The 19,856-nt window shown below is 45.3% G+C and overlaps 1 protein-coding gene across 2 annotated transcripts in view; it reads right to left on the bottom strand.

Annotated features, from left to right (window-relative positions):
- Window positions 1-19,856, bottom strand: part of Cog8 (conserved oligomeric Golgi complex subunit 8) — a 38,181-nt gene that overhangs the window by 7,580 nt on the left and 10,745 nt on the right. For both annotated transcript variants that reach the window (XM_075892682.1, XM_037422853.2), the window contains exons 6-11: window positions 19,301-19,462; window positions 14,499-14,550; window positions 13,446-13,609; window positions 11,957-12,156; window positions 11,006-11,093; window positions 2,534-2,715 (exon numbers count right to left, since the gene is read on the bottom strand). In XM_075892682.1, coding sequence (XP_075748797.1) covers window positions 2,534-2,715; window positions 11,006-11,093; window positions 11,957-12,156; window positions 13,446-13,609; window positions 14,499-14,550; window positions 19,301-19,462 — 848 coding nt within the window. The remainder of the gene's footprint in view (window positions 1-2,533; window positions 2,716-11,005; window positions 11,094-11,956; window positions 12,157-13,445; window positions 13,610-14,498; window positions 14,551-19,300; window positions 19,463-19,856) is intronic.

Below are 19,856 nucleotides of genomic sequence, written 5' to 3'. Positions count from 1 at the left end.
GGAGATGGGAAAAAAGTTGCAATGAAAAGAAGAGAGTAGACTTGCAAGAGACAAGCAAAGGAGTTGTGATAGAGTGAAAAGAGGGCATACAGTGGGAAGATGACCTTCAAAACTAAAACACGCAGAAAGAGGGCAGGTTGGGTAGGTTGCGAGAAAGGTCCACAAAACAAGCAACTCACACATAGGAAAACTTGAGAGAGTGGCCTGCGCGCACAGGGGTGACCGAATAGCACCGTAGCGCAGGCAGGCTTGCACGTCCTCACCGACTTCATTATTTGCGGTTCGTTTCCCATCTAACTGCCGCTTCTACTCTTTCACACGCGTGCGGAGAGCATGCTGAGCGGAGTGCGAAGCAAGCGAGAACAGAACCTAAACACGGAATGAATCACAAATTATTAAACTTGGTGGGATAGCGCAAGTGCGTGCACTAAGACGATACGACACCGATCCAGACAAGGCACAAACACAGACACTCGGGAACAGTCGGCAGCCGACGGTGTTGGCAAATGGTCTGGTCACTCTAGGCCTGCGACACCAATGATAGTGTACAAAGACTAGCGATCAAAAACTGAGGGGAGATTTGTGGACCGACCAGTCTTCGAAAGATCAGTGGCAACTGTGTGAAAGCACAGCCCTCGTCTGGAGATGCGGGATGCTCTGAGTAGCATGGAGGGGGGGGTGACAAGGAGGGGTGTGTAATAAAAAACGGTCAGAGAAAGTGACTAGAGGGCTGCGTAGACAGGGTCGGCATTGAACAATAAGAATCTATGGCTATGGGCACCTTGCCAATAGTTATCGGTGGTCGAAAGGGGTGTCCCGGAAAGTCACCAAAGCACTGACTCCGTTCCCCGTAACCGATTGGCGGCGCTAGGAGATGTTCGTTTTAAATGCAATCTTGTACCATTGAAATAATGCATATTTCCACGGTCAATCATGTATCGTTCGTTTTAAGTGGAGCTGTTATGTGTGTGCCCAACTGTATAAGCATGTGTATAATTCAAGGATTGTTGTATTTGTTGCAGCCAGGCATTGCCACCAAAGCACTGTGCGGCTTTGGCAGGCCTGATATCTGTACTACTTTCTTGTAAATGAGCAATAAAAATTATTATTATTACTATTATTATTACAAAACTTAGCCGGCGCATAACTTTCCACAGGGTGAGCTATGTAACAACAAGTGCAGCACATAGGTACGTTATATTCTAACTCCAAACAAAACATCTAGCACTTACCGGCACTTTCCTTTCCCTTGAATATTACGTTGAGACTATATTTTATGGTCCAAACTCACAATAAATATTTTGTGAACTTCATCGAAACTCCAGATGCCAAGTGGTAAGGCCACACTATGCCTCTGCGGCAGCTCATTCGAGACTAATGCTTTGGCTGACTGGTTACACAATAAAGGTTACAAGGCCTTTTAGTGGGTGCTGACAATTAGTACTTTTGCTGAGTTTCGAGGCATGACTGACACCGTGCTTTGAAGCAAAACATCTTCCCACTTTGTGTGTTATTCTGCAAGTGTGTATGTGTAAAGAGTGAAGATAGGTTCACCAATGAATGCAACTTCGGCACAGATGCAGCATTACCTACACCGATAATCATGAGAAGTGCAGAGTAGCTGCGGTGGCACCCTCAGAAGAAAAAATAGCCACAGATGGGAACAACTGCATGATCTATCTAGATAAGCACCTTGCCTGCGCTGTTCACACTAGGTACATATGAACAAAGTTACATACATACTGAAGCTTTAGCGCGCACACACACACGATGACAGAGACGATAAGAACACAGGGACCAGCGCAGACTAACTGATTTTTATTCAACAAGAAAACGGATTATATACTCTTTTCAGCCCCTCATGATCAATGCCCATGAGCCAAAACGGCATCATACAAAAAGATATAAGACAATGAAAACTTTAACAGATGCAGTGTAATAACAAATGCTAACTATCAATTCAGTTTCTTTTCATTCAGTATCGCTGAATGAAAAAGAAACTGAATTGATGAATGCGCATTGGGTATGTAAACACCACAGGGAAGCATGCCTAGAAGAAAGAGAGGGGGAAGCGAGCCTAGGTTAGCAGACGCGCTCCATGCCTTGGCATTGCGCGGCGAGAGAGGGGGAGCTTAGGAGAGGAGGAGGGCACACCCATGTGCAATGAGGGTGTAAATGTCGCGGGGAAGCATGCTTAGAAGGGAGAGAGGGAGAAGCGAGCCTAGATTAGCATACGCTTCCTTCTTAGGCATTGCGAGGCGAGAGAGGGGAGAGAGGAGGAGGGGATGTGCATGTGCAATAAGTGTGTGAACGCCGCAGGAAAGCATGACTAGAAGGGAAAGTGGTGGGAGCAAACCTAGGTTAGCAGATGCTCCCTGTTTCAGCATTACGAGGCGAGAGAGGAGGAGCGGACGCACATGCACAGTAAGGGTGATCACGCCGCACACCGGATTGAGCTTGACGCTAAGCTGCTTCGCATATAAAAAATAGACACTATTTCAATAAAATGCACAAAAAGGTGTCATTTTCTCACGTGTGGTAGTCAACAATAATTCTGACAACAGTTCTCAACGAGGCATCTAATGCCGCTGTTGTCTCTCGAGCCAGGGACAGGCAGGCGCAGAGCCGGAGCTCGTTGAAGGCTCCAAGGACTGCATTGCAGTACTGGGACAGTGGTTCAAACTCAAGCAATGAGAAAGGCGGCTGCACATTTTCCTGTGAATGGAAGAGAAAGTGAAGAAGGACAATAAGGTACTCATAACAAGTTGGTTTCATCATTTAAAGGGGCACTAAAGTGAAACAATGTATTGATTTAGATTGATAAATTGTACTCTTAGAAGGCTAATAAAATTACCTTTTTTCATTATATTATCACCAGGGGGACGCCGTCTCGTGTGGATGTGCAAACATAGGCTCCGCGTTCAAAAATGTTTTTTGCACAGTTTTTCGTGAATTTGTGAGAGTCTTTTGGTGCCAGTCGACGCATAAAACTGCACGGACTAGATTGATACTAAGTATTTCACTGTGGGTGAGCTTTTTGACCCTTTTTCGAGACTCTTCTGGTTGCCCATCTGCTCAGCTGAGCACGCTAGGCTGAGGCTACAGCGGAGTGGCCGCCGGCCCTTCTCGAAAGGGTTTTTCAGCGCTCTACGCACGAAATATCTATGCAAGTCTCTGTCGATGGGGAGGATATCACTCCTGATGATCCTCAAGATTCTGGATGGTCTGTGGCTACCACTAAATGTAAACTTCGTGGAACGCATACCCCCAGGACAGAGACGCAAGCAAGCGTCTCTATGCATGGCAACGCGTGGTCATCCCCGCGCTCCTGAGCTGCGGTGAATAAGCGCCTTATCGCTGCTTCTAGACTTCCTCACCTTCCAAGAGATCACCATCGAGTCATCGTGAAACCTAGAAATGGCCTGGACATGAGCACTGTGAGACAAATTAAGTTCGCGAAGTCACTCGCAGTGTCTGGAGCGCTCAGTGAGGAAGAAGTCGCGGAAGACGTGGTATGCCCGAACATGATGCAGAACATCGCAGTTATAAGCACCCCAGCGGAGAGGAACGCCAGAACATATTCCAAGATCACCGCCATTACTCTCTGTACCGCTAGTCTTGATGTTAGTGCCTACCGAGCTGCCCCCGATGACACCTGCAAAGGTATCATCAGGGGTACTGACGATACATTGGTCAAGAACAACTTTATTTACTTATCGTATACCCAAGGAACCCGACTGCACTCCAAGTGAAAGGAATCAAGAATTCCACCACGATGATCATCCCCTTTGACGGACTAAATGTCCCAAAGTTCGTCATAGGTGGAAATAGTTTGGTTCACTGCACCCTGTACCGTCGACAGACGGATGTCTGTTATGCCTGTGGAAAGCTAGGTCATCGAGTCGATGTTTGTCTCTTTCCAGAAGAGGCGGTCTGTAGAGGTTGTGGTATGTCTTCTCCTTCGAAAGATCACGTCTGCACCCCAGAATGCAAGTTGTGTGGGGGTCCACATCCCACGGCAGACAAGACGCGTAAGCATCGTTTTCAAGTGCCCTACATAGTCTGTCGACAAAGACGAGAGTGACGAATGCAATATACGATAAAATTTGCGGAACAAGACGCCGATGACATGAACTTCACAGATGGTGGAGGAGACTTCTCCTCGCTACCAGCCGCTGCAGGCGACCACGCTACGACTGAGCGCCCGAGCAGCAGCTGGCGCTCGCCTGATTTTAACTCACGGGTGCCTACCGTCCGTAACAGTGTGCAGTAAGGAAATCAGCACCACACCTGGGCATCCAAGATCAAGGGCTCCCAACCACAGGTAAAGGGGGGTACCAATCCAGAGCAACACTCAGATATATACGCGCAGATGCAAAGGGAAAATGCTAATCTCAGGGCCATTGTCGAGCAACTCAGGGCTGAAACAGCCGACTTAAGGAAATCACTGCAGGTTTCATCTCCGTCTCCTTCAAACACAGTTTCCTGTACAGAGGTTGCATCGGATGCGAGTCACGATGAGGTTCCCATGGACTTCCAGCCCGGGGCAAAACCAACAAAAAGGAGAGCGCTAGAACAACCAGCCAATAACGAGGACACAGGTCAAGGGTACCTTGAATGAGATCAAAAATGCTCTCAGGGCGGTGGTTTAGTCGATTGCGGTATTGGACAGCAGAGTCACAAAGATCGAGACTGACCAAGTTAAAGCTTTACAATCAGCCCAGGCTTATCCGGCCTAAGCAATACCTAAGGTCAGGATCGTGCAGAAGGTGGCAACCCATAGCGTCTCTCAGGAGAGAGCTTCTGAAGGGCCCAAAAATGGTGGGACACCTTAACAATTTCATAATTTGGCAGTGCAACTGCTGGGGCTTCCAATCAAAGAAGGCAGCTCTACAGCAGAATATTAAATCCCAGCTAAGTCGACCACATGTTATTATGCTACAGGAGACGCGCTTACGGAAACAGTGAGCCTGTCAGGCTACACCCATCACGTGACGAAACCTCCAGATGGCCACGGCATCTGCATGCTTGTGTCCAAGAAGAACATTTATATTGAGCACAATTAGCACATGGCAAATAGCAAGTTTGAACACATTTAGAAATTATACCAAGAAGCAACCTTAAAAATAGCATTTTCATACTCCACATATATAGCTCTCCAAGAGGAAGGCACCATCACTTCGCCTCATTGTTATCAAAAGCCATTACGATCGCTAGGAAGGTGGACGCACACATAGTTACAGCGGGAGATTTCAACGCACCCCATCATGCTTGGGGCTACCCACGCACCACTGCCAAGGGATCCAAGCTCTGGCAAGCGGTATCAGATCTGAATCTGACTTTGGTCACTGACCGCACGTTTTCTACCCACACGGGAAATTCCTGCTCTAGGAATACTACCCCAGACGTCACCTTTGTCGCAACCACAAGGGAAGTATCATGGTTAAACTTGGGAGAGGACTTGGGAACCGACCATTGTATTTTGAGCACGACATTACAAATTCAGGCAAAGCCCCCTAAAGCTTTCAAATTCACAGATTGGGACCTCTTCCGTAAACTCAGAGCGGAGAGCGCAGAGGAGATTAATGACCCTCCGAATTTCGACAAGTGGCTGTCTCAGCTGGTCGAAGACGTCAAGTCGGCCACCAAAACGATACAGACTGATCTTCCGATCAATAAAAACGATAGCAGGCTTGCTCATCTTCTTGAGAATAAAAACGCCCTCCTTGCTGGGTGGAAAGCACGCCGTCTGAATTGAAGACTGCGAAAACGCATTGCAAGTCTTAACCAGGAAATAATCGCTCACTGTCAGATGCTGGAAAAACAGCATTGGGACGAGATTTGCAACACGGTGGATGGTCAGATGAGAGTTGGAAAAAATAGAACCTCCTCAAACACCTGCTGCAGGAGATCAAATCTAAATCCAACCAGACACACTTGATAGACCAAATACTCCACACAGAAAGGAAGGTTAAATCAGACACGGAAATAACGGAGTGTCTGGCACAGAGATACCTCCCTTTGGATACAACCCGGCCTCCTTCTGGCTATGCGCATTACACGGGATCACCAGTCTTCTAAATGGACAAGCCTTTCCAGGAAGCAGAGGTCCGGACCACCTTAAACAATCTTAATGGGAACTCCAGCCTGGGCCCGGCGGCATCACAAACAAGACACTACGCAATTTAGACGATGACTCTGTCACCTACCTCGCCAAAGAAATCAATCGTATTTTGGAGACGGGGACTTTCCCTGAGCATTGGAAGATGGCGTTGGTTATTCTCATACCTAAACCTGGCCGCAGTCCCAGTCTTAGCAACTTACGACCCATTTCACTGATGTCTTGTATAGGCAAGGTCACTGAGAATGTCATCGATGGGATATCAAAGCACATAGAGAAGACTAACCTGTTCCCGTACAACATGATAGGTTTTAGATCACACCTATCTACTCAGGACGTCATGAAAATGCTGAAGCATTACATCATAGATCAGGAGACGAAAGACATGAGAGCCATTCTTGGACTCGATCTTGAAAAGGCCTTTTACAATGTCTTGCACTCCCACATACTTGCCTCCATCTCTTCTCTCAACTTAGGAGCCAACTTTCACAAGTTCACCAGCTCGATCATTCCTCAGGAATAGAAAAGCCACTATACAGCTAGGGGATCTCAAGCCTAAGCCCTACGATCTCAGTTCCTTCAGCACCCCGCAGGGCTCAGTCGTCTCCCCACTGCTGTTTAACATTGTAATGTGTGGCCTTGCTGCCAAGCTCTCAAACCAGGAAGGCATCAAGTTCGCCATCTACGCGGAAGACATCACCATATGGAGTGTCAGGGACTCAGAGGGCTCTGTGGAGAGCTCTTTTCAAGAGGCCGTCGACTGTGTTAAAGTCTACATAAAGAAAAATGGCCTCAAGCTCTCGCCAGCAAAGTCCTAACTTCTCTTATATCGACCCACGAGAAAGGACCCAAGCCCAAAAACTGGCAACCACTGGCTAACATCGACATAAGGCTGGACACAGCATCGGGGCAGCATATTCCAAGGGTAGACTTCATACGCGTTCTGGGCATAATTATCGAGGCTAATGGACAGAACGGCCGCACGATCGACCGTCTGACTTCCAATGCGGAAGGAGTTATCCGCTAATCTCACGCATTTCCAACAGTCGGGGTGGTCTTTGAGAGCACAACCTTCTCAGACTGTTCCATGCATTCTTGATGAGCCACATAAGCTATGTCGCATCTATGCACAGGTGGCAACTCCATGAGAGCAATAAAGTGAACATCCTCATAAGGAAAAGCATCAAGAAAGTTTTTGGCATTCCTATGCACACAAGCACTGAGAACCTTATAAAACTTGGAGTCCACAACATGCTTGAAGAAGTTACCGACGCTCAACAAAGGGCACAGGTTGCCAGTCTTTCGATTACACCAGCGGGGACAAAGATTTTGGTTGACACTGGAGTCAACCCCCTGACGCTCGAAGTGCAAAATACACCACTTGATGATTATATACGTTCTCGCATCAGAGTGTGTCCCTTTCCACGAACTATCCATCCACAGTACAACGTGGGCAGGCGTGTCGCTCGAGCCTCCTCTCTTTTAGCTCAAGCTCACAAACACTCGTCTGTTTCATGCTTTGTTGATGCCGCCCAGTACGACGGACCTTTCCGCTCACTTTGCAGTAGTATCCGTAGCTACTAAGGGTCAGATTTTATCCTCAGCGTCGGTTCGAACCCCTTCTTCTTACAAAGCAGAACAGATGGCCATTGCACTAGCTCTCCTTGATCCACAAAGGACTGATACTTATACAGACTCTAAATCCGCTGCTAGGGCCTTCGCTTCTGGTTCCGTGTGCAAGCAAGTTTTTAGAGCTCTCGCTGACAAGGATCTCACCCACCACACTATTATTTGGTTCCCTGCTCACCTTGGCTTGAAGGTCGGGGGCCTTCCCATTGTCAACGAGCTAGCCCACTCCAAGGCGCAAGGCTTCACTTATCGCGCCGGGACTTGTGCTTTTCAGACAGAAGAATTAGCCCCCAACCTTCACTTTAGGGACATTTTGACTACCTTAAACAAGATCACGAAGCACTATCAATTAGGCCATAGGTCCTTTCCATTGCCACACAAAAAGTTGTCTAGGCCACGTAACCTATAGCCATTACTCCGATATTTGAGAACTTTGTCCGGACTGCCACAATTGCAGTGATTTTAACCACATGCTCTGGAGGTGCCACTCTTTACAAAGAAAAAATGAAGAATTTTCCGAAAACTCCTTTCATTTAACGCTCACGAGTCCGGTTCTAATACAACAACTCAAGGCTGTCCAAAGGCTCACGATGCGGCGGTGAGGCTAGGCCTTCTTGTCCCTACGTGGGAACGGCCCACTATCCTACCCCTATAAAACGGGGGTGGAATCCTTCAGGACCCCAATAAAGTTCTTCGTCCATCCATCCATTACAAGTTTGTTAATAATTAAGTTCAATGTCTAATATTTGCACTTCACGCTGCAAGCTCTGCCCTTGGCATCATGCATTTACAAGAGTAGTTTTCGTGTTTTGGTGATATTAGCTAAACGAAATTTCCTGAAACATCACAGGTAAAATCTATGGCCCCGTCAGAGGACAATGTACTTCATTTTTAATGATTAGGAACTTTGTGCGACCTAGCAGACGAGTCAAAATCTATGACTTCATGGAGTTTAGTGCAGTAATTTAAAAGGTGGTGTCACCATCCGCACTTTCTTGTACGTTTTCTCGCTTACCAAGTGTCTTCTGCACCAAGAGTGGGGTTTTCAGTATTGCGGAATCGTAATGTACTAATACATGAAAGATCGTTTTCTCTTTAGTGTCTCTTGAAGCCAATCAGTGCAAGCTATTTTACAGGCTCTCATCATTCTGGTCATCCTATTTGCGCATAGTAAAGAACAAAGGCCCCTTTCAACACTTTTTTTTGAACTTAGTAAAAACTGAATTTTGAAGGACTCTGAAGCACCATTCGTGCTTGGTAAAAAAGCACACACAGTGGAAAGCAGCTACGGCTTGTGGGGATCTGAGGCGCGCCTGCGACTATTTTCGCGGGCATTCCGGCACACGGCCACACCCTTTTGCTTTCCTGCTCTGTTAACACCACATGGCAATAGATGGCGCCAGGTGCGGGCACAGCACGCGGTACGCGCGCGTCGAGGGAGCGCTCTTTTTTTCGTGGTCGGCGCCGGGTAAGCACGTGTTTTCCTTCGTCCGCGTCCCCTTTGGGACTCGCGGACTGTAGCCTGCCTGGGGTGGCCTTGGGCACCTCGGCAGGCGTGTTTACTTGAGTGCTGGCTTCGGTAGCGTACGCTAAGCCCAGAGCGGTGCCTAGTGCTTGAAGTGGTCGTACCACAACGAGCCGCACTTGCCGTAGGCCTACGCATACGAGGTTTGCTTAACACTCGCGACCAGGCCCATTGGCCATCGTGAGAGTGCGCAGCATAGCCGCGAGGGACCTTTTCCCGACCGGCGTGTCAAAGCTCGCCTTGCCAGCTGCGACGTGCTCGCGGTTTTCCCCTTTTTGTGAACGTCCGCGTGCGGGTGCCTTTGCTACCCGCGTCCCTGGAGCGGACGTTGTACTGTTGCTCGGGGTGCCGCCAGAGGCAATAAAGTGTTGTGTACTTTTGCATTAGAACACCGTCTATTTGCCGCGCCGCGCTAAACGCCTTATTAGTTGAGCGCACGCAGAGCGGTGCGCTACACGCGAGAAAACAGAGTAGCGGCCCTGTGGCTCGCTAAGCGTGAACCCGCGGTGATCGTCTGCTGCAGCTTAGGAGCAGGGTCACCCACAGGCTGCGAACAGCTCTGCTAAATCTTACAGGCGTGCACGGCATTAAGAGATCACAAATGCACTCTAGTTCTCTGGACTCATGCCTTTTGCAAGGCCATCATACAGCACAGTCCCCATCAAACAGAAGGTTGGTGCCACTGGCAGATGGTTGACTCAAACCAAGAGCGGCACTTAGATCGAATGAGCTTTCTGCCATCATGTGCCATCACGCGCCACGCTCCATGATGTACTAAAATTATGCTAACAATAATAACATCAGGGGGGTCCAAAAACCACGAATGATTAAGAGGGATGCTGTAATAGAAGGCTCCAGAAATTTAGATCACCTGGTATTCTTTAACCTGCAGACATAACAGAGTACACCGAAGTCTAGCATTCCATCAAAATGCGACCACCGCGGCCGGGAGTGAACCCATGACCTTCATGTCAGCAGCCGAGCATTGTAACTGGTACACCACCGCAGCAGGCATACCAAAATTATGCAGTAGCAATGTCAACGCACACCAAAATAACACCTGGAAAGAGCGATTGCGTGTTGTGAGACGGGCTCAAAGTCATGACGTGTGCATGACATAGGTTCTTTCTCCTTTCTTATTACCCACTATGTAGCTCCTCATGCGCTCCTCTGGATGAATGAAAAGAACAAACAGTGTGTGACAACTCCCTGAAACCTCACTCATGCTTGACACATTCAAAGCTGTTTTTGCAAAGACTGATTAGTGAGGCGATAAACCTCAATGCTCTATCAACAATTACGTGGAGAGGCAGTTCAGGACCCCACAAAAACGCCTGAACTGTGTCCTGATTATAGGTACTTAGTGATGTGAGATTTTAGGTTAAATTTGACCACCTGGTGTTATTGAAATGGTTATTGAGAAACAATATAGCACACGGCATTGCATGTTGTCTCTATTCTCGTCCCATCTCAAGACATAGTTTTCCTGTCATGCTGCGGAATGAACTGCCCCGCGAGATGGTTATCATGTTCCATGAACTGTAGCCGTGATAACAACTGCACAAAGAGCAGCTGTGAACTTTTCTTGCATGTTATAATTGAGCACCCTTTTCAGCATAGAAGCATCGCAGCATGCACTAGGTTCTAGAACAATGCATAGACAGAAATAGTAGCTTGTGAGCTCAATTTAAAGAAACAAATGCTACAAAACTGACACTTTATGAACTGACCTGCGTCATGAGGGTGGACATAAGCATTTCCACAGGTGCGGTAGATGGCAATGTTGTCAGAGTGAAGGACTGCATCACCTCCTCAAACCTGGCGTGGAAAAAAACCAGACACACAAATGAGGACTTGCTTTCATCAAAAAGACCTGCATCGTTTCCCCATTCTAGGCTACTTTCACATAAAAACAAAGACAGATGACACTTCAAGCTTGAAGAAATTTGTAACCAGATGAATTTCTTGACCTCATGAACTAGTGTTGATGACTGGGCAAGTTGTTTCAAATAAGTTACAATGCAATAAAAAACGGCAGAAAATTGCCGAGGCATTCTTGTTTACTGGCCCTTTGTCTGTCTTTTTCAATATTCTCTGCCATGCTGTAAATATGAAAAGACTAGTGAAGAGTGCTTCTAAACTCAGTTCTGTACATAAATGTCGTGGCATCGCCAACAGATTACACTGCATTGAGTTGCAGTGGCCATTTTCTCACTAAATATGCAATTTTAACTTCGAGCATTATCTCGTATTCAATGTTCGCTCTAATTACTTTATGAACAAAGATTTATAGCTTCAAACTTTTGCCCTTTTAATTTTCAAACTTCATGCACTGCACTGTATTGTTCCCTCACCAGATTTTCCCAGTAGAGAAAAAAAGCTTGTTCCAAATGACCTGTTCCCATTTGAAAATAGAGTTTCAGACTATGAGGTCAGTGGTACTGCAATTCGAACAACAGCTAAAGAAAGGCACTGTACAATTACAACACCTCCAACAGCTATCGTACAGCAATACACAGTCTCCAAGATTGGAAGGCAGGGTTATTGATAGAAGGATGTTTGCTTTCATATAACCGTTCATACGGTCAGAAAAAAAATAGGCGAGTGATAATTGAGCAAGTACGATGCACTTTGCGATCCGGTCAATTTAGTGAGTACTGTTGTAGTAACCGCACGCAAACCTTTCAGTTGCACGGGTAATGGAAGAACTGAAGCGGGAAGAAGCAGCCTGCTGGAACTTTCGTGCCAGCAGTGGCCGGAAGTCTGCACCCACGCGACTGAAGGAGAGCCCAAAGTACATGCACTGTGACAGAACCGAGTCCAGCCGGCCAGACAGCTCTGAAGACAGGTCATGCTCCACAATGTTGAGGAACCGGCTCACCTGAAAGTGATTGCCAAAAATCAACTTGGTTGGTTCATGTGTTGACTGGTGTGACTAAATGGTCGATGGGACTTGATTGCTTTATTTGATTTGTCACAGTACAGTGTAAGAAGAAGCGGAGGGAAAAGCCGTAATGATGACTTGAGGGATCCCTCACCCCCTTTGTGAACAACGGCAGCAGCTGAAGGGCCCCCCATCACAACATTATCACAATATCATATACCTCGTACAGGGCATTACAATATATATTTTTTTTTCCGTAAAACTGTCACATTGTTTTGCATAAAGATTATGTCGTAAAAGAAAAACTTTAACATAAAATTTGAAATCAACGATTGGAGTAAGAGGGACATAGCATAGCGTCACGCGACATAATGTGTTGAAGTAACTCAGGTGTTTTACGTATTTTCCCCATCTACTGAATATCATAGCTACTACATAGATGACGTAACTGCATGCATTATACAGGGCGCTATGTAGTGTTATCTAGCACACAGTGCAGACAAAGCCAAATGAACAGAGTGGACAACAAAGACAAGCCCTGATTTAGAACTGATAATTTATTTCGAAGAAACATGCATAAGCTAGTTCCAAGAAATAATCAAGAGACTTCTGTCCTTTCATCGTTGTCTGCATTGTATGCAATTATACAAAGGAACATAAACTAGCCTATACTAAAACCCTGCTAAGTAGTGATCCATTTATTAATTGTGCAGACCAGGCATGCATTTGCTGGTGCCCATCTTCAAGTCAAAATGTAGTTTTTAATGAACGAGTGTAGTGAACCTGGGTTTCATGCATCCCCAGCCAAGCAGTGGCAGCAGTGAGTGAAGCTTGTTTATGCTTTACTGCAGTAATTTCGGATGAGGTGGATTGACAACAACACGACAATGATGACAACTGTCACTGCCAGCCTAACGGAAGGCAAAGATGATCAATGCAAGCTCACTCTATCTTGAACTGTTTGTTTCTATCACTGTACAAGTTCCTCAAGACTGAGAAAAGGCTGTGCCCCACTTTTGTGTTGTTTGTTACGTAATAAACATATACGAATGAACACTTTTAACAAACGCCAGCAAAATACCTTCATAATGAGAAGCAGGTAAAAGCAAGTTACCTTTGATTTATGGAGTTAGTTGAATGGAAGAAATGTCGACGAGAGTCCATGTTTTGGAAACACAATTACCCATACTGCACTTATCGTCCTGTTTCGAGCCTCGCCAGAAGTCAAGACGACCTTGCATTCTCGAAGTTTGTTTATCAGCCATAAAATAACAAGCCACGCCTACCTGGCTGGTTATCCAACTGTAGAAGATGGTGGCTCCGGGTTCGTTGCGATCTTTTCCCAGGCCAGCCAAGGGGTCGTCGTCAGAGAAGATGGCCCGATACTGAGTCACAATGTCAAAAAGGTGCACTCGACAGGCCTCCACTACACGCGTGAGATGCGTGTAGGCTGTGGTTAAAGCAAGGAAGGGAGAGGGAAACGAGAGTTTGACGTCGGCCCATCTTCAAAATCTGTTTGTGCTGCAGCACTCCCTGTGTGAACTGCACTCAGCCCGCAGCCTAAGGAAAAACCACCCACAGGCCACCCACAGACCTCTGAGTCTGTTGAGCGAATAACCACAGGTCTGTGGGTGGCCCCTCAACAGCAGAAGATAGTTGTGCCAGCTGGTTTCTGCTTGAATACTTTTTCTTCATTAATCTCAATACTACTATGTGCATATAGAGAGCTGAATAGTAATTGTCATTACTATGTAAAAAAATTATGTTTAGCTGATATAATAATCCCTGATGAATTTCACGACGATGTTCAAGTTGCTGACCTAAAACGAGCCACACAAAACGTAGGGTCTACATAGGAAAGTTAGCTATCTTTCACACTTGAGAAGTCGTTAATGTCACAAAAATGAATGAGTGCTATTTGGAGAGCAATGGCTGTGAACAGTGCTGACATCTTTTCTCAGGTTGTAAGCAAGTGCGGATATCACTATCACTGCCTGCAGTTGCACACATACTACAATCAAAAGTTGTTATAATGAAGTAATACTTGAAGTGCAAAGCTTTGTCACAACACGAAATTCGTACAGTCAAGTTTTCTATGTTTCAAGAGTAAAAAAAATGTCAACAGTTTCTGGAGTAGCCCTGCATCTCATTAATAAGCCCCGTCACTGAATGTTCCTCAGAATATTCAAACCAATTACATGGCATCACACAATTGTCGCCTTTCATCACTTCTACGTAATTCATCTCTTGACATTTGTGGCTTCAGATCACTTGCTGTATTAATTATATGACCAAATAATGAAAAGTAAATGAGTAAAATAGATGATAGGACGCATTACCGTCTTTTGTTGGAATGTTGTTCAGGACACTGTCAAACCAGGAGCCTCTTGCCTGAGAGCAAGGAAAAAAAAATTAAGGAAAAGGCAGAGAAATAGCCAGACGCTTCTCGTTACACACACATTTCGTATATCACTGAGAAAATTGGACTGCTTTAATGTTAACGAGAATATCAATGCATTTCATCGCAGCATTTAAAAAAAGCATTTCATCAAAACTCGTACAGAGCGCGTGACTTCTGTAAAGAGAATGTTGCAGTCATATCTCTAAGCACCAAACACATGTACTATAACAATTTGTTATACAATACATATATACCAGAAACGTTTTTTTTAAATCCATTGTGCATAGCAATGTACAACAAACATTCTATGCTTATAATGAATATATGATATACCCACATTTTTGGGTTTGATACCGCTTCACTGTAGCACGATGACCTCACTTCTGCTGAACTCCAGTTCCTAAAATAGGCCACTTACAAGTTATGAAGTAGATGAGTCATGTCCGGTAGCTAACAGGACTCTTCAATTCAGGTATTACCGTATTTCGTTGCATAATTTATGCCCTCGAATGGTTTGCGCACCCCTAATTTTTAGCCAGCATTACTAAAAAAAAATGTACTTGTATATTTCGCGCTCTCCAACCAGCCCAAACTAGCTCTCCGGCATATGCACGAAAAGATTTTAAACCTTTGGATGCTTTCGACAAGGATGCCCCTGTTTGAGTAGGGGAGCACAGTCACACATAAAACGATCAGCAAGAGCGAAGTTGCTTCTTCCAAAGAATTTCCCAGCACTATGGTCCCTAGAATACTGCACCCGAACAACCAAAACCGTTGACGGGGCAGCGGCACTGCTTGGGCGTTTGCCTCCCTCCAGCTCCTTATCTCATTCACCATGAGAATGCATGCTTGTAACACGACGCAAACTATTTTTCGCATCGAAGGCATGCGAGGGCCTGTGGCCCCTACTGTTCCCTTCATTCTCAGTGTCCATGCTGTAATGCATGCTTCATTTATCTCAGAAGTTTAGATATCGCCGTCCCTCCGTCCCATTTTTACTGTTCCTTTGCAATGGGCTTCAATAATTATATATACCGGTACAGCGAAATTCAAGCTTACTGTTATGAAGTTTGAGGAAGAAAGCGGGGACCATGCACTGCCAACCACTTTAGCATGAAGTTCTTCAATATGTGATGTTTGGTATGGGAGAAAGCGGAAGAGTGAACATTTGCTAATACAAGTTGCTTGCCACTGAAGAAGACTTTCTTAATTATAGGGCCTCCGGTATCGCTGAGTCGTGGGACCTGGTTTTTCCCAGCTTTGCTGAGAAGAGCTTTAAAAAATCGGGCTTTCAAGTGCGCTCTACGGAACCAACAACAGCGAGCTTTGGGAGGGCGGTCTGCGATAATGATTATCAATCAGATCTGTTGGCCAGTGATTCCGACTAGACCACACATCACCAGGCTTGGCTGGTTTAAGTGCATGCTAATTTTGTTAAATAAGCAAGTACACCTCGTATGCACTCCGACTGAGTTCATTTTGTTTTTAAATGTATATACTGCACATGTTCGGACTATACTCTAGGCACATTATTTCGGATGCATTCATGAAATCACCGCATAATTATCGCACTGCTTTTTTGGAGCTTCAAAATAGCAAAAAAGTGCAAATTTTGCAAGTAAATATTATATACACTCAAGCCTCATTAAGGAAAATCACACATCCCACGAAAATACTCAATTATATCTAAATATTCATTATGAACACATATTTGTAGCCCTGTATCTATGACAAAGCTACCGTATAAGCCGGCTTATAGGTCGGATCTGAATATAGGTTGTCACTCTAAACTTGTGAATCTCCGAAAAATTTTTTTTTAAAAATCGCAAGTATCGCGGCGCACCCTTCTCTTGATAAATACATGACACAACCAGCTGCACTGTGGTGACATTTCTTCTTATTTGGATACTAATCTTATTTAGTTAAACATCAGAATGCCACATAATCCTGCCACTCAGACTCGTCCGAACTAGAGTCCGACAACATCTACTTATCACTAGTAACGTCCCAGAGTGCATCGTCCTCCATTCCATCCAATGCATTACTGATACAGCATTTGTGGAAAGACGGAAGTACGCCATCTCAGCGCAAAGCCCTTCCACTTCATAAATCAGAGCACCCACAATGGCGATCCCTTCAATTGCACCCTCGTGAGCCCAAAGTCGTGCACTATCTCGAGCTTTCCCGCGGATGCACTCCGCTATTACGGTAGCGACCTTGCACGCAACTTTCAGACGAATTCGGAGAGTAGCATTTCTAGTTCGGGGTGCACTGCAATCTGTCTACGAAACGATGTTTTTTTGTTGTTGTTGTTGTTGCTGCGGGATGTGATGCGCTGCTTTTGGCTCTTTTAGTATAGGAAGCTTTTCCCCGATGCGTCAAATCCCCGTTGTGCCGCCAGGTTGCTGTGTGCTTTGGCATACTCGATAACTTTTTTCTTAAAGGGGCCCTGAAACACATTTTCAAGTAACCTTAGCATGAATTCACTGGAAGAGCTTATTGCATCACGAATTCAATGCCGCAAAAATTTTAAAAATCCGTCCAGCGCGAGTAGAGTTACAAAGGTTTGTCTAATGGTGCATGTGCATTCTCTCTACTCTCGTCCCGATGAAAGTGCTGGAAGCTAAACAGGGAAGGATGGCAAGGCTATAGAAAAACGTCACGTGTACCTGGCCACCTTGAGCACTTCCTTTTTTTCTTCAAATGCGCGGCTTTTTCAGTGCGATCACGCGAGCACACGTGGACAAGTAGCGGACTCCCAAGATCTTTGTAACGAGCGAGCACGCCATGTTCAAATCCGCCAATGGCCGATAGATGGGTTATTGACATGTGATTTTTGGGCTTATAACATGATTTGTCAAGAGAACAGAAAGCAATTTTCAGCTGACTTTGATAATTTATTGCGAATTCCAGGCCGCGTGCTGTGTTATAATATTTAGCTCGCGTGCTGTCGGGAGCCTCTACTACCAATCAGCAACATTTTCTGACCATGCGCAGAAAATGTTGCAGGGTCTTTAACACCTATCATAAACTGCAATTGACTACCACTCATTTCTGGGGGGGAAAAAAAACAGCAGACTGACAGCAGATAACCGAGGCAAAATAATGTTGCTATAACACTGTAGGCTTTGCCTAGCCTTGCCTAATGACGCTGCTGCTGATGCTCACGATGGCAGTGGAGGCTTTCGGCTTCAGCTTCCCCTTGTTGCGAAACTTCCACCATTTTTTTGGAGCCTCTCACCGAAGGACAAGAACGCGTCATAGTTTGCCATTTAGACTGCCATGGCAGATGTTGTTATGGGTTTCAACTTAGGGAACAAGGAATCTAGTTTGCTTATTTTGCATGAACTGCAGCTAGATCAAACATGCACAGGTAACCAGCGGGCGGTTGAGAAAGACTATCGCCGTGCCGTCGGGTCGGAGATGAAACGTGCATCTTCAGTGGCGTTCCAGGCAGCCGCAAAGAAGAAGCCCAAGCAAAATCCTGCTTCAGACTACTCCACAGGGGACTTTCTGAGTGATTGTGAATACAAGTGCTGTGGCTTTCATGCATGAAATTTTCATTTTCACAACTTTTTCAGTTTTTCGTGTTTTTTCTCAAATACAAATTTTTGTGTGTTTTGAATTTTGGGATGAGCACTGTGTCACTAATACAGATTCGATTTTCTTGATTTTTTTTTGTTTGAATGCTAGGGTATTGGAGTGTGCAAGAAAACCTTGATAAAATATTTAAGGACATTGTAAAATTTTGAAATTTTCCAGAAATCACGAATGTAAATTCAGAGCTATGAGACTGCGACATAAAAACGTCATAACATTGGGTAAAATTTAGATGCTAGCACGAAATTGCATATTTACACTATTTAAATATTCAGCAATATACAGGTTCAATTCTAGCTCTTTTGATGCATTAGTTTTTATGCAAGTCACATCCCAAATTCATGAAATAAGAATAGTTGTAACTTTTTTTTTGGATTGATGTAAAGAAAATGTAATTGCATATTTTTAATCAGTGTATAAAGCTGAATATTATCTGAAAACATCATGTCTCTAGCCTAATACTAATATATTTCTCTATCGGGCACCATGTCCCCCCTGAAGAGAAATGCCGAGTAAGCGATTTCATTACAGTATTTGGCCGCTACCTATACTCTGTTTCACACATTATATGCAACGCTGAGGAAGCTATTGAGACTTCTTGCAGTCGATGTGTTCGCAACAGAAAGTGGTTCAATGTTCTTACCACCAATAAATTGATTTTTCTTTTGTTATTACGGTGAGGAGTAATTTAAGATAATATTTGGCTCACAAACAAAAACGCCATTGAACATCTGTTATTATGTGGCTGTAAAGCTTAGTTTTCACGTGACGTCTCATACAGGCTCTCTACTCTGGGTACGTCACGATGGCGGCCACCTGGACTTTCAGTGTCAGTGCCGCATAGGACACCACAGGGTTCTTCGGTACCCATGTTCTTTTGTGCCCACCCCGTTTTTTCTGGTCACCAGTCGCGCAAAAGGGGAACACAAGAAAACGCGAGGGTGAACCGGCACTAATTAGATGTCACGCAAGCTGCCACAAAACGAGTGGAGTTATGGGTTTTGCTGGTCGAACTTCTTGCATAGCTTTCACAGCGTTGCACCTGATGTATGAAACGAAGAATAGACAGAGTGAAGTTTTCACATTGACAAAACAGAACATTGGCGATGCTTGGCGTTTTCACCAAACGATGCGCATTACCTGCAGAAAGCGGACACGTAGCTCTGCCTCAGAGTAAACATCCATGCGGCGCAGGTAGCCGATGACCTTGAGGCACGCTGGCAGCTGAATGTTGGACCGCAACTGTCCAACCAGCTGACTAAGCATCAGCTGTTGGGACTCACGGACTTCTGCACCAATGCTCTGAAACGAGTTGAAGATTGATTGATGCACTCACTCACTAATTACTCTCTCCATCCCCTCAATTCACTGATTTGTTTATTATTTCCATGCACGCTCATTTTGCACTTATAATTAGCAGGTGTATACTCGCTCTATGAAGAGCTGTATGTTTTTTTTTAATTTCCTGTCTGGCTGTTGGAACCTGTCACGCCCGAAATGACACATGTAGAGGTGCTGTACTTGTTTACAACCACAGTCACTGCTGTGCATCCCACAGACAATCTTCATACATGTTCAATTCAATAGCACTGAATCAATTTGGCAATGTAAAATACTTGCTGAGTGATTCAGATTGTTGACTTTCTCCAACAGACACACGTTTGCACCGGTAGCTGTAGGGCAGACTCTTGAACAT

This window comes from Rhipicephalus microplus, chromosome 4 (assembly GCF_043290135.1).
Source record: "Rhipicephalus microplus isolate Deutch F79 chromosome 4, USDA_Rmic, whole genome shotgun sequence".
Taxonomy (NCBI): Eukaryota; Metazoa; Arthropoda; class Arachnida; order Ixodida; family Ixodidae; genus Rhipicephalus; species Rhipicephalus microplus.
Note: the sequence above shows the minus strand (reverse complement) of the source record. Positions and strands in the feature narration are given on the sequence as shown.